The sequence below is a fragment of the Pinus tabuliformis genome, chromosome X (assembly GCF_031772625.1).
Source record: "Pinus tabuliformis cultivar Carrire ecotype Pingquan chromosome X, CPIR1, whole genome shotgun sequence".
In the NCBI taxonomy this organism is placed as follows: domain Eukaryota; kingdom Viridiplantae; phylum Streptophyta; class Pinopsida; order Pinales; family Pinaceae; genus Pinus; species Pinus tabuliformis.
In genome coordinates, this window is record NC_142308.1 from 786,755,938 (window position 1) to 786,769,681 (window position 13,744).

Below are 13,744 nucleotides of genomic sequence, written 5' to 3' on the forward strand. Positions count from 1 at the left end.
TTGAAATATATATATATTTTTCATAACCCAAAAAATATTCCATTCTTCTTCCTTCTAACAAAATTACCATTTTCCTTAATCTTCCTTTTCTATACGAATAAAGTTACTTATTCCTCGTAACTTCTTCTCATCCAATAATTTCCTTTAAGCTAATCTCATTGAAATGACAACTATCATTGAAAAGAATTAAAATATTATGTAAATTCAAACAAAAACATATAAATAGCGTTTACATCTAGTATAGTATATGTAATATTGCATAGTAATAATGTCAATAACACACCTAATCAAATTGCATTTGTGATATTGATGTTCTAACCCTAAACACTCTAGCTGCAACCCCTCCTATCAACATACATCATGCAACCAATCACTAAATTCCTCAAAACTTTAAAACTCTTTTCAACCATATTTGTTTCTAGTCAAGTAGTATAACAAGATACATTTTTGGTAAATTTTCTTATTTTGAAATTTGATGAGAAATTGGAAATTTTAAGTCCTGATTGGTAGAAATTAGAAAAAATTTAGGATTGAAGTTATTGAATTTGTATAATTCGAAGGTATTAAAAGTTTTTCAACATACTAAATTAATTTTTACATTTAAAAATACAATTTAAACAATAAAATATTGACTTCCCATTCAAAATCAAAGTACCAAATTTTAGATAGGAAAATTATTAGGTAAATTTGACTTTATAAAGAGTTAAAGTTGTTAGGTTAACAACAGTGGTTTCAAGCTCTTAATATTAGTGGTCTGTGGTATTTGAGCTCATGGTATTACATATAGTTAAAGGTTTAAAAGGCCTATAGATTTTCCATTGTAAGTGGCTAGAGTTGAGAAGTGAACTTGATTGGGTTGAGGCTAGGTTGTTGAGAGGCTGGGCTATGTTTAAGTCAAGGATGATATCTATTATTTGCTAATTTTTCTTTCGTTAGGGTTTTCCATGTTAAATTATAGATTATGTGTAAAGTTGTTAAATTATAGTCAAGGATGATATCTATTATTTGCTAATTTTTCTTTCGTTAGGGTTTTCCATGTTAAATTATAGATTATGTGTAAAGTTGTTAAATTATAACCTGGTATTAGAGCCAGGTTATACTTGAACTGTCTAATGAGAGTGGTCTAGTGAGATTCATGGATGTTTGGTGTTTTCTGCGAAGGTCTGGAGTGATGTTGAAGCACCTTAGAAAGTCCGCGTTCGGATTAGGTCCTGATCAAGTTAGTGAAAGATAGCAATGATGGCGTAGATAAAAGGAACCAAGCCACGATAAAAAGAGCTTGGTCCGCGACTGAGGAAAAAGGTGCAGAGCATCTCACGCGCATTGGCAATGGATGAATGACGAATCCCATCCACGTAAACCCTAGCCGCTCTTTGGTTTGTGTTCGCGCAGTGAATCATAGATTTATGTGTAAAGTCACATAGCGTATGTATTAGCATGGAGATTTGTGGCAAAGCTAATTACAGAACCATTGTCAAAGATGTGTAGAAATAACATTTGAAGAGAGAAACCATAAAGGAGCATTATGAACTCTTGTTTTGGAGCTTGAACCATGAAGGGAATTGAAGTGGAGAACTACTGTCAAAGTGACATTTGTAGATTCATGGAGACGAGATCCGTGGAAATAGCATCTGAAGAGCACAACCATAAAGGAGCACTGCGAACTCTTGTTTTGGAGCTTGAACTACTAAGGAAATTGAATCGTTGAGGATGCATGAATACGTTTCCAACACTTCAATCATAAGTGATGGTGTTTTTCGTTGCGCCTTGCGAGAATTTGAGAGATTTCTTGGTCATTCTTGACAAGAGAGGAGAAGAATTAGCCAACACCAGATTACTGGGCCAAGACGACCTCTGAATTTTGCAAATATTGAAGACATTATACTGGCTTCTTGAGGCGCATGTTGATATTTTGATAGGGAGAAGATGAAGGAGAACTGTAACGAATTGCTTGTCTCATTTACATAGATTGGTAGTAAAATATCGCATGACAACTCCATAGATTAACTATCTCATAATAGGGTTCCAAAACTGCGTTAAGGTGCTAACATGGCTTGCTTTGTCTGATGGTGCTAGTTAAAAGAGAGAGAGACAGTACATAAATCGTGCTTGGATTTAAAAGCAGACTGTTGGATTGTAGCGAAGTAGATGGAAGAGATTCTACTTCTATATCTTTTGGGGCCCGAACTTGACCCATGTCTTATGGGCAAGGATTAAATGATAGAAGTTATATATTTCAATGGAGTTGCAGCTGATGTTGGGCCTGTTAATATTGATGTTGCAAGATATATTTGTAGATCATTAAGCCCATTTACATTTTTTTGGTTGCCGCAGGTGGTACGCTAGAGTTTGAAATATTAGGGTAGCTTGGTTTGTGGTCGAAAACTTGGGAGGGAAAGAAGACTTTTTACAAGGTGTTTGAGAAGTTTGTGTTTGGTTCTCTTTGGAGCGAAGGGTTTGGTAAACTACTTGGACAAAATGTGATCTTTTGGATATCAATAATTACAGATTATTTATTAGTGGAGTAAATAATTTTCATGAAATATTTGATATAATGTTGAAATCAAATGTAGTATCATGGAATGCTATGATTTCAGGTTATGTCTAGTATGAGAAGGGCGGGGCAAGGGCTCATGGTGAGTGGATTCTTTAAGCAATAAGAAAGTACATGGCTTAGTCAAAATTCAAAGCATTAACATAGTGTGAAGAAAATATGGTGAAATAAGTATGGGATGATAACAATTTTAAAAAACTAAAAAAATTTATAATAGAGTAATTTTTTTAAATGTAAATGGGCATACATACTCTCCTGTAATATAGATCTAGGTGATATGGGGAAGCATGTGAGATTCCTAGATAACATGTGGTGATATGAGAAAACATGTGGGATTTTCCTGATAACATGTGGTGATATGGAGGAGCATATGAGATTCTTGGATAGCATGTGGAATTCTCAAATAGCCTAGCTATAGACTTTGAGGGGGGTGGGACTAGAGATGAATGGTGAAGGCTCACTTGGCTAATTTGCCTGGATTTGGTCAAAGGAAACCCAAGTCATTTTGTTGCTTTGTTGACATAAAAAAAGCCTTTGATACTATCCCTAAAGATAAACTATGGTGCAAAATGGAAGAACTAAAGGTCCCAAAGGAATATAGGGCAGTTGTTCATAAGCTTTATGAGAGGGTTAGAGCTAGAATCAGAAAGGAAAGCATGTCTGAATGCTTTGACAGTGACATAGGAGTCAAATAGGGATGTCCTCTTTCTCCCACATTATTTGGTTTATATATTGATAAACTTGAAGAGTGGATAAACAATACCAAAGGAGAAGGCATCTAGTTGGCAAGATATGTGGTGAAACTACTTTTATATGCAAATGACCTTATTCTTATCACTAAATCGACACTAGATTTGAGAGAACACTTGAAAGCTTTGGAACTCTTTTGTCAAGAGATGGGAATGCAAGTAAATACTAGCAAAACTAAAGTCATTCTTTGAAAAGAAATAAACATCAGGGTACTTTTCTCTTTGAGGGCAACCCCTTGGAGATGGTAGATGAGTACAAGTATTTAGAAATTGACTTTCACTATAGGCTTAGCTGGGAGACATGTAGATCAAAGAGAATCCAAGGAGGGTGGAAAACTTCTTACCTCCTTCAGAACATGTGTAGACAGGCAAAACTATGGGATTGGAAGACTAAGAAAACCCTCTTTGGTATATTAGTGGTGCCAGTTATCCTCTATGGTTGCAAAATATGGGGGAGCAACATGTCAAGCCACAAATGGCGACAAATAGAAAGAATTAAAAAGCATCTGATCACAAGTAGCCTCAAAGTTAAATCAACAGTCCCATATGATATCCTTAGCTGAGGCTGGTATGTTTACAATTGAAGCGTCAACTATCATTCATTTGCTAAGTTACTTGAAGAAGGTTGAAAATATGGATAAGCATCGATGACCCAAATTGGTTGTTGAAGAAGAGCTAAATCGCCAGAAAAAGACATGGATGAAACAAAATAGAAAGTGGTTAGGCAAATGGGACATAAATCTGCATGATTGCCCTCACGCTAAGGAGGAGATAAAAAGGTGGTTGTTAGAAAAATTTAGGACTGCCATGTGGACAAAGCAGGTAGGAAAAAAGAAAGCATATTATGCCAAAGAATTCAATCCAGCTTGGAAACATGATGATAAAGAGTATTTAAGTTCCTCAATCAATGGAACAACTAAAAATTTAATTGCTCGGTTGAGGACTAGCTCCCATCATCTAAGATGTGGAACTGGTAGATGGGCGGTCCTTAAAGAAGATTGGGAAGAACGAGCTTGCATTTTTTTGCAACAAAGGTTTTGTAGAAACATAATGACATTTTATCAAAGAGTTTGCAATGTATGAAGTTATCCGTAGTAAGTTTGATAGCAGCCTAAAGGTGAACAACACTAGTGAGATTTTTTAGGAGACAAGGCTTCATAAAATAACAAATTTCTTACTCAAGATCCATAACAACATAATCAACCTAGAAAAAAAATCTGAATATGGATTAAGCGATAGTGGGTGGTCCATTAGCCCACGAGGTCCCATGGACGTCATTAAAAACCATTTCATTTCATTTCATTTTTTAAGGTAAACTTGACTCGATGGAAGAGTTAAAGTTGTTAGATTAACAATTGTGGTTTTAAGCACCTAGTATTAGTAGCTTATTAGTGACTTGTGTTATTGAACCCATGGTATTACATGCAATTAAAGTTTTTTAAAAACTTTAAATGTGTTATTCAGCCCATGGTATTACATGCAATTAAAGCCTTTTAAAAACTTTAAATAAAAGATAATAATGGCAAAGCATGAAAGAATTAATAACAACAAAGAAGGATGTGATAATTTCTAAACAAACTCAGGTAGATACATAAGTATCTCAACAAACAAACATTTCCAAAGAGAAGGCAAAAAGGAACATTGGGAAAGATAGTCCAAAAGAAATCAAAGCTAGGGCTGAAGACGCTAATGGTTACATAAGGACAGAGGAAGAAGAAGATGCAAGTGCTCGTAGAGCACAAGAAATAGAACACAAAGAAAGAAAGGACAGGGAAACAAACTTTATTATTAGGGGAATAAGAGATTATGGGAAGAATGAAAGCACTCTCAATTTGACAAGAGACTTTCTGAAAGAGAAACTACATTGGAAAGGGAAAATTTGCCAAGCAAGGAGGGTTGGGAGGATATGTGAAGAGAGGCCTCGACCCATAAAAGTCACCATGGCAAGCGTACAAGACAAACACCAACTTTTGGGCAAAAAGAAACTCTTGAAAGGCTCACACTTCTTCCTCGATGAAGATTTAACCAAAAAACAACAAGAGGAGAGAAGGATGAAGTGGAGAAAATTAGAAGAACAAGAAATGAAGGGAAAAGGGCATGGTTGTACAATGGTAAAGCCGTTACTGCGGTGTTTGGACCTCCGGGCAAAACAGGGCAGCAAGTTGGTAGTAAAGTAAAAACAAAGAATTCAATAATAGGAACGAAAACAACAAGAGTAGCATGGATGAAAATGGGTGAAGACTCAAATTTGAGTCTTATATGCCAAACTGCATAGCAGTCAAATCCTACCCATGTCTACCTAAGTTTAGTTTGTTGGAATTGTAGAGGTTACCCTTGGAGGAGGGGACCTGGGTTAGGGCCTGTTGTCGCACAAAGTGTCTAGGCAGCGCGACAATGCTCATAGTAAGGGCTGTCACTCTTAATCCTTACTTACTTCGTTTAGACTCTCTCCTGGGCAAGTCTAGGGGGGTAGTCCCTAAGGTAAATGGATGAGAAAGCCTGTGGATCACAGGCTCTAGGAGATTTTAATGATGGACAACTTGATGAATCTAAATGATTAAATCAGATTGATAGATTAAACGCCAATGTAAAAAAAACACGATCACAATATAGAAACAGTTATAGACCAGTGCCTTCGATATTTGAATTAACCATCAATAAAACAAGCTATCTAGAACGATGAAAAGCGACAATCATAAATAATCCATACGCAAGAAATTCTAGATTTAAAATTATTTTCAATGACTACCCAAATCTATATTTAATAAATTTTCTTCAACATATATCCTAAACATTAAAAAATTTAAATCTAAAAAATATAAAATTTCAAAAGTCTAAAAACATCTAAAATATTTAAAATCCAAAAAAAAAAAAAAAAAAAACTTTAAATCATAAATCTAAATTTGGTGACTAAAGATTTAAAACAAAATTCAAGGGTTTTTTCGCTTAAACTCAAAAAAATTTAATGTGGCCTATGGCCCATTAAAATTTTTGATTTTTTAACCTTTTGATGAAATTAAATTCCTAAGGAATAATTAACAAAAAAAATTAACCTAAAGTTCCTTAGTGTCATTTGGTCGTTAAATGCAATTTTTATGATTTTCCTATGGTCAAAGTGCAACAATTATTTTAAATCATATTGGCTTTTGGAAAAGGTTAATTAATCCTAGATCTGTGCAGTTGATGAAAATCATTTTAGATCTGGAATCTTTTGCATGTTACAGTGTTGGGCATTTATATTAATCATACATGATTGTCACTGTTCGTCATATATTGGAAAATCGTTCTGGATAACTTGTTTTATTGATGGTTAATTCAAATATCGAAGGCACTGGTCTATAATTGTTTCTATCTTGTGGTCGTGTCTTGTTTACATTGGCGTATTCATCTAATTTAATCTTTTAGATTCATCAAGTTGTCCGTCATTAAAATCTCCTAGAGTCTATTTTTCACAGGCTATCCTCATCCATTTACCTAGGGACTACCCCCCTTGACTTGTCTAGGGGGGATTCTAAACGAAGTGAGTAAGGATCAAGAGTGACAGCCCTTACTCTGAGCGTTGTCGCGCGGCTTAGACACTTTGTGCGACAACAGGGCCTACTGTGGAAGGTAGAGACATACTTTGTCTCACAGAAACTCATGAGCATGATGTTTGCAAAACTCCCGTGTTTGGCGGTTATTTGAAATTGGTAGTTTGGAACAAGGTAGCAGAAAATGTTAAAGGGTATGGGGGAATACCAGTTTTAGTGAAAAAAAAGAAGGTCTTCACATTCAGTTAATTAAAGAGGATGCAAATAAACAATATTTATGGTTGAAAATATCAGAGAATGAGAATCACATAACTATTGCAACATGCTAATTTGCCCCTCAAGTCTAAAAAAATTACAAAAATAAGGAGCTTGACAGCAAGGATCTGAATGCAGCTTTAAAACAAGATATTTTCGTGTACTCTCAGCAGGGAGAAGTTCTTTTAATAGGAGATTTCAATGCTAGAACAACAAATAATCAAGCTAGCATTCTTTGTTGGAAAGAGGATTACAATCCTATTTGGCTCACTGAAGAGGAGAATCCCCAATGGGTGAGGTGTTCAGAAGATGAAAAAGTTAGCAATCATTTTGGAGAGGAGTTGCTTACACTGTGTGGGGCTTTCAACTTAATTATGTACAATGGTCAAGAAAGATGGAAAAGGTCTGGGAACTTCATTTGCAACATATACAATGGGGAAAGTGTCATTGACTCTATGATGTGTTCACAAAGCTTGATAGAAAAGATAGATGAAGTTAATATTGGAGAGCATATTTGGGACTTCAAATCAGACCATAACCCAATTTATACAAGGTTGTCATGGTTAGAAGAAAGGCAACATAGGAGGAAAACCTAATGCTCTCGACAATCACTATTAAGGGGAAAAATTCTTCTAGCACAAGAAAATTGTACTATCTTCAAGACAATGTTAGAGAGATTAATTCAGATGGAGAAAACTAGTTTCAAAAGCTTCAACAGTCATGAATTAACAAATATAATTCAAAGTGCACTTGAGAAGTGCAAAAGAGCAAAAAATAGGAAATCAGAATCAAATTGTTTTCCTGTAAATGCTTGGTTTGACGAGGAATGCAAAATGGCAAGGAGAACCTTGAAAAAGGCAGGAAAGGAGAAGATGAATGTAAAGTTATATAAGCAGATACTAAAAAGGAAAAAATATGAGTTCATGCAAACAAGGAGAGAAGAGTTAATATATTTAAGCAAGAATAATCTGAAGCTTTTCTAGCGGGAACTGCAACCAACGAAGAAGTAAATTGAAAATAATATTACAGCCAATCAACGGTTTGAATATGCAAGACAACTCTATGAGAAAGAATATGAGGCGGAACACCCCCCTAGGATCAACACAACTTCAAAGCTCTTCACGTTACAAGAGGTGGAGAATGGAATTAAGAAGCTAAAAACAGGAAAGGCAAAGGACTTGGTTGAACTTCAAGCAGAGTATCTAAAATGGGGAATGAACGCTCTTGCACCGCACATCATGGAAATATTCAACAACATCATTAAGCAAGGATTCCCAAGAGACTGGACAACTAGCCTAGCAATACCCCTTTTTAAAAGTGGAGACATTAATAATCCATCCAACTATAGAACAATTATGATCAATCCTTTGTTTGGAAAGCTTTTCGGCAGCATGGTAGAAAATATGATTAGTAAGTGGGCAGAAGTAAAAGAAAAGAGGCAAAGGACAAGTGGGTTTTAGGTCGAAGCATTCTGCAGTGGATCATGGTATCATGTTGAGACACATTGTTGAAAAGGTTTGGGAGGACAAAGAAGAAGTATTTTGCTGCTTTGTTGACTTCAAAAAAGCATTTGACACAGTCCCTAGAGATAAGTTGTGGTGTAGAATGGAAGAACTTGAAATTCCTATGCATTATAGAGGCATTGTCGATAAACTTTATGAAGAGGTGAAAGTCAAGATTAGAACCTCAACAGGTATTTCAGAAAGTTTTAGAAGTGACATTGGAGTCAAGCAAGGTTGCCCTTTATCCCCTACTCTTTTTGGTTTATATATTGATAAATTGGAAGAGTGGCTAAATTTGCAAGGTGGAGATGGTGTTCGGTTGGTGGAGTTTGTGATAAAGCTTCTTTTATATGCTGATGATATTGTATTGATTTCTAAATCAGCCCATGGATTTCAAATGCACTTATATGCCCTTGAGCATTTTTGTAGAGCAATGGGGATGCAAGTCAATACTAGTAAGACCAAAATAATGATTTTCTCTAATAAAAGGAAGCAGAGCCACCATACTTTCTTCTTTGTAGACAACATTCTTGAAGAAGTAAATGAGTACAAGTACCTCAGGATTGATTTCAACAACAAACTCAATTGGGAGGACTGCAGAAAGAAGAGAATTTTAGGAGAGTGGAAAGCATCATATGCTCTTCAAAACAAATGTAAAGAGGCAGAGTTATGGGATTGGAAAACGATTAAAGTGTTTTTTGGACTCCTAGTTTGTCCAATGATTTTATATGGGTGTGAATTGTGGGCTAGTAGCACCCCCATCTCAAAATGGAAACAAATTGAGAAAATCCAAAAACGCTTGATCATGAGCAAGTTCAAAATAAAAAGTTCATTACCTTATGAGATAATGTTGAGTGAAACGGGAACAACTCCCATCGAAGGAATTGCTATGGTGTGGCTCATAATATATCTAAAAGGAATTGAGCAAATGAGAGTAGGTAGATCGCCTAATGTTATCTTCAATGAATGCATGAGTAAAAGAAAGAAAACATGGATGAAACAAAACTACACATGGATGCAAAAATGGAATATCTACCTCAATGCCTGTCCCACAAATAGCAAGGAGCTAAAGGAGTTTGTTATGGAGAAGTTTCGTAAAAAGGTATGGGGAAAAGAGTTGGGTAGAAAGAAGAAGTACTATATGAGCTAGCATTTCGTGGAGGGCAAAGGTTCTTATTGCTCAATTAAGGAACAACTCACATCAACTTCAGTTTGAAACATGGCAGTGGAAAAGGCCTAAAGGAGCTTGAGAAAAACGGGTGTGTACATTTTGCACGTTTGGGGTAGTGGAATCGGAAAAAACATTTTATTTTGGAATGTGATGCATTGAAAGACATCACAGAAAGTTATGAGAACATGTTAGCATCAGTTTCTTTTTAGCTAGGGGATTGTTGGAAGATTGGGCCAACTCATCATCAATTTGAATCGGAAAAAGATTGAATTGCAAAAAATGAAAAACAGAAAACTAATGATCTCATAAACTATTTACCTTAAATATCATTTCATAATAAACTTATTGTTATCTGAATTTTCGAATTTTCGAGCATTGAAGTTTTCCCGTATAATTTATATCATTCTTCTATGATATCGTTTTTCCCTGTTACAACCACCTAAAAAATCACATCCAACACCAACACCATTAAAGATACCTTTTCAAATCGATCTGAAGTGCTCTCCAGCGACGTGACCGGTGACTCCTCGTGTTGAATAGGTAAATTAAAACAGATATAACCGGTGACTCCTCGGGTTGAATAGGTAAAATTAAAACAAATATAAGGGGATCCAAACACCATATTTTAATCCTGCGACAAAAATTGTATTAAAATGGGGGCCTATTTCCAACTGCGGCAAATACAGTGGTGACAATTTGCAAACGGAACTCATCTCAATAAATACGGTGGTGACAATTTGCAAACGGAACTCATCTCAATAAATATTCCAATTCCAAGGTTCATTTTGACCGTGGTAGCAGTAGCAGGAGCCACATACCCTTTTGGTTCCAAGATCTATGGCAGACTCCATGGACTATCCAACCACAAAATTGGCATACTTCGATGATATGTGGCAGCTGCAATCGAGAGCTACTTTCATATCAATGGTGGCGGTAAGTGTATTTGCAAAACACTCTCGCACCTTTTTTCATTGCTTGTGTATGCCCAGATGCTTAGTTGTTGAATTCGTTCATTTTATTTCTTCATTTATGCTTAAAAATTTGTCCCAATGCCTTCGGCTCTATCAGTCTTAACTCATAATGAGTATGAAACGTGAAAATTGGTAGGATGGGGAGAGGCTAGCTGTGATCGTGGACAGCAGCATTCTGTATCCACAAGGAGGCGGGCAACCTGCAGACAGTGGCTTCATCCATGACTTGGATGAAAGGCTCAAGTTCCGTGTTCAAGACGTTCGCTCCAGAAATGGGGTGGTAAGGTCCACTTCTGTTAGTAGATGCTATCAAACATTCAAGTTTGCAGATGGAATAGGATCGCTTGCCACATAATTGGATTCACTTGTTTTATTTTTCCAAAGGCATTATTTGTAAAGCTTAGGCTACTTTTGACTGAAACTTGAAAGCTGCAGTGTTTGATATTATCTACATAGAAATATCATTCTTCTGTACCAAAATTATTCTAAACTCACTAATTTTCAGGGGCATGAAAGTCTTTCAGATCATGTTATACGTGTTTATAGTATATGCTATCATGTGGTATTACAACTTCATATTAATGACAGCAGTTTGCAAAGGTTTACGGGTTGCAGGTCCGCATGTGTCTTTTGCCTGTTGCTGTTGCCATTAATTATAGCATATTAGCTGTTCTGTGGTGGCCATTCCCGCTTGTCACAACACAAGGCCCTCAGATGCCTTTTAAAGGCATCCCTTGCGCCCAACGGTCATTTGATCTGTCGAAAAACTGTTGTTACCCGTAGCAGCACTGCATCTACCAATTGTGAGCATGGGTCCACCAAAGGCCACAGAAAATTTCCACCGAAGGTGTTTCATGAGGCACTAATCTACCCCCTTGATGAAATCTAAATACCCTCGATTTCAACCAATTTGTGGAGGCAGTACGATCCAATAGTGAAGGGGTTTGTACAAATTAAGTGCAACAACAAGAACATCAGAAGTTTGACCCAACAATTCGGCTGTGCGATTCAACAAGAATTTGACCTTACGATTCCTAGGATGAGGATGTACGATGGGTAGGTTTTGTTGTAGCTTTTCTTTCTTAGTGGGTGAGTTTTCCTAGGGTGGGAAACCCTTGTAAGTTTGGAATAACTTTTAATTAAAAACTGAAGGACATCAAAAATTATTTGTGTATTTGGAAATTTATTTTGCTTCCGTTTATTTATTTTCCAACAATTGTGTGATAATTCTATGCTCTAAAATTTTCTATATAAAAGAAAAAATTAAATTTCAGTAAGCTATTTTACTTGAGATCAGGAGGAGGTTATTCACCTAGGGTTTGGAGAATTTTTTTATCAATATGAAATTCCTCACGGTGGCCCTACCAAACAAGCTTGGAATCAGAGAAGATGGAGGCAAATCGAGAGACCATGAAGACCTAGAAAAGGAGTCAAGGAAGAACTTGAGAAAGAATAGCTAAGTTCGAGTGCCGGTAACCATTCATTGTCCTTATTCAAGATGGAAGCGAAGGTGGACATAAAGCCATAGCATTGAAATTGAATCATTGGTTGCTATAGTTAGTTTATTTTAGCGTTCACCATATAGATGAAGAGCAAAAAATATCATTTGCTAGACTGAAGTTAAAGAGCCATGTTCCGACCTAGTGGGAAAGCCATATGGAAACACTTAGGTTGGAGGGTGATCCCTTAGTGACGAGGTGGGAGGGCTTCAAAAGCCTCCTCAACTCTTGATTTTACCCTATTAGGTATGTAGAGAACCAATGGATCTGATAACAGTACTTCAGGCAAAGGTAAGGGCAATCGGAGTCCACCATTATGTTCAAAAAGATGGCCATCATGTTGGGTAGCTCTCCTGAGAACTCATATACTCTTCAATCATCTAAGGGGTCTACATAGCCATCTACGGAAGCAAGTGATGCTTTTCAATCCAAGAATAGTGGATGAGGCATGTATATAGGTGCAATCTTTCGAAAGCAAAGGCCAAAAGAAAGGGTAGCCAAGTGGTTTGAAGTAGAAAGAGCACTAGGAAGCTTCTAAGGAGGGGAAGAAGTGGAAATGGGGAAAGGATAAGAAGACAACAACCATTGCACATCAATGCAAGGTTTCTAGCAACCATTGTAATGACTGCAACATTGATGGGCACATGGAGAGAAAGTGCTAGAAACTACATCCAAAGCTAAATTCGATGAACTGCAAGAAGGATCCAAAGTTAAAAATATTCTAGCTACAAATTCAAACAATCTGGTTGATAGCAACTCCGATGTGGATGAGAAGACTGTCTGCACATCACTGCAAATGGAGGTGAATCTGAGTAGCTTTCATCACCATGAAGAGAAGGAGATGATGAAACTCTTTCACGTTAAGATCTAGGTCAAGAAGACAAAGATCTGGTTAACCAACTTGGATTGGAGGTTCACTATCATCCTAGCCCATATCCATTGGGATGGGTCAACAAGGATGCAATGACCAACATAACAAAACAATGCAAGATAAAATTTGTTGCAAGTGCTAATTATATTGATGAAGTAAAATTGGATGGAGTACCTCTTGATGTATGTGGAGTCGCGTTTGAGAGTATCTATGTGTATATGAGGGATGCAATCTTCATGTGGAGAGCCAACTAGTACTACCTCACTAAGGATGAGATATCCTTCGTCATCAATATGCACAGAAGCAAGTCAAAGATTTCATTGGTAAGTGCCAACTAGTCAAGAAGCTATTGGAACTATGTTTTACTTTTCTTAAGCTAAAATCAGTCTAATAATGAGTAAATAAGGGTAAAAGGCATCCTTGGAGAGGTGTACTAAAGAGCGTAAACATCATCAATTGGAAGGGTTTCTACATGCATATAGGGGAGTGTTCCAAGAGCTTGAAGGGATACGACTCAAGAGGGAAATGGAGCATGAAATCCAATTATTGCCAGACTCCTCATTCTTAATATTGGGGCGTATAGATAGTCCATTCTTGGAAGTAAATGAAGGAAAGGAGCAGTTGTTGGAGTAGGGTATGATT

General features: G+C 36.5%; 1 protein-coding gene across 3 annotated transcripts in view; it reads left to right on the forward strand.

Moving 5' to 3' along the window:
* The first annotated feature begins 10,381 nt into the window (after positions 1-10,381).
* Positions 10,382-13,744, forward strand: part of LOC149142195 (threonyl and alanyl tRNA synthetase second additional domain-containing protein) — a 264,846-nt gene continuing 261,483 nt past the window's right edge. The window contains exons 1-2 of one of the 3 annotated variants that reach the window (XR_016264627.1): positions 10,382-10,694; positions 10,869-11,012. Coding sequence is in view for 2 of the 3 variants with exons in the window: in XM_089448951.1 (XP_089305077.1) it covers positions 10,599-10,694; positions 10,869-11,012 (240 nt within the window). In the remaining variant the exon portion in view is untranslated. The remainder of the gene's footprint in view (positions 10,695-10,868; positions 11,013-13,744) is intronic. The other 2 variants (XM_089448951.1, XM_089448952.1) reach the window with 2 other exon arrangements.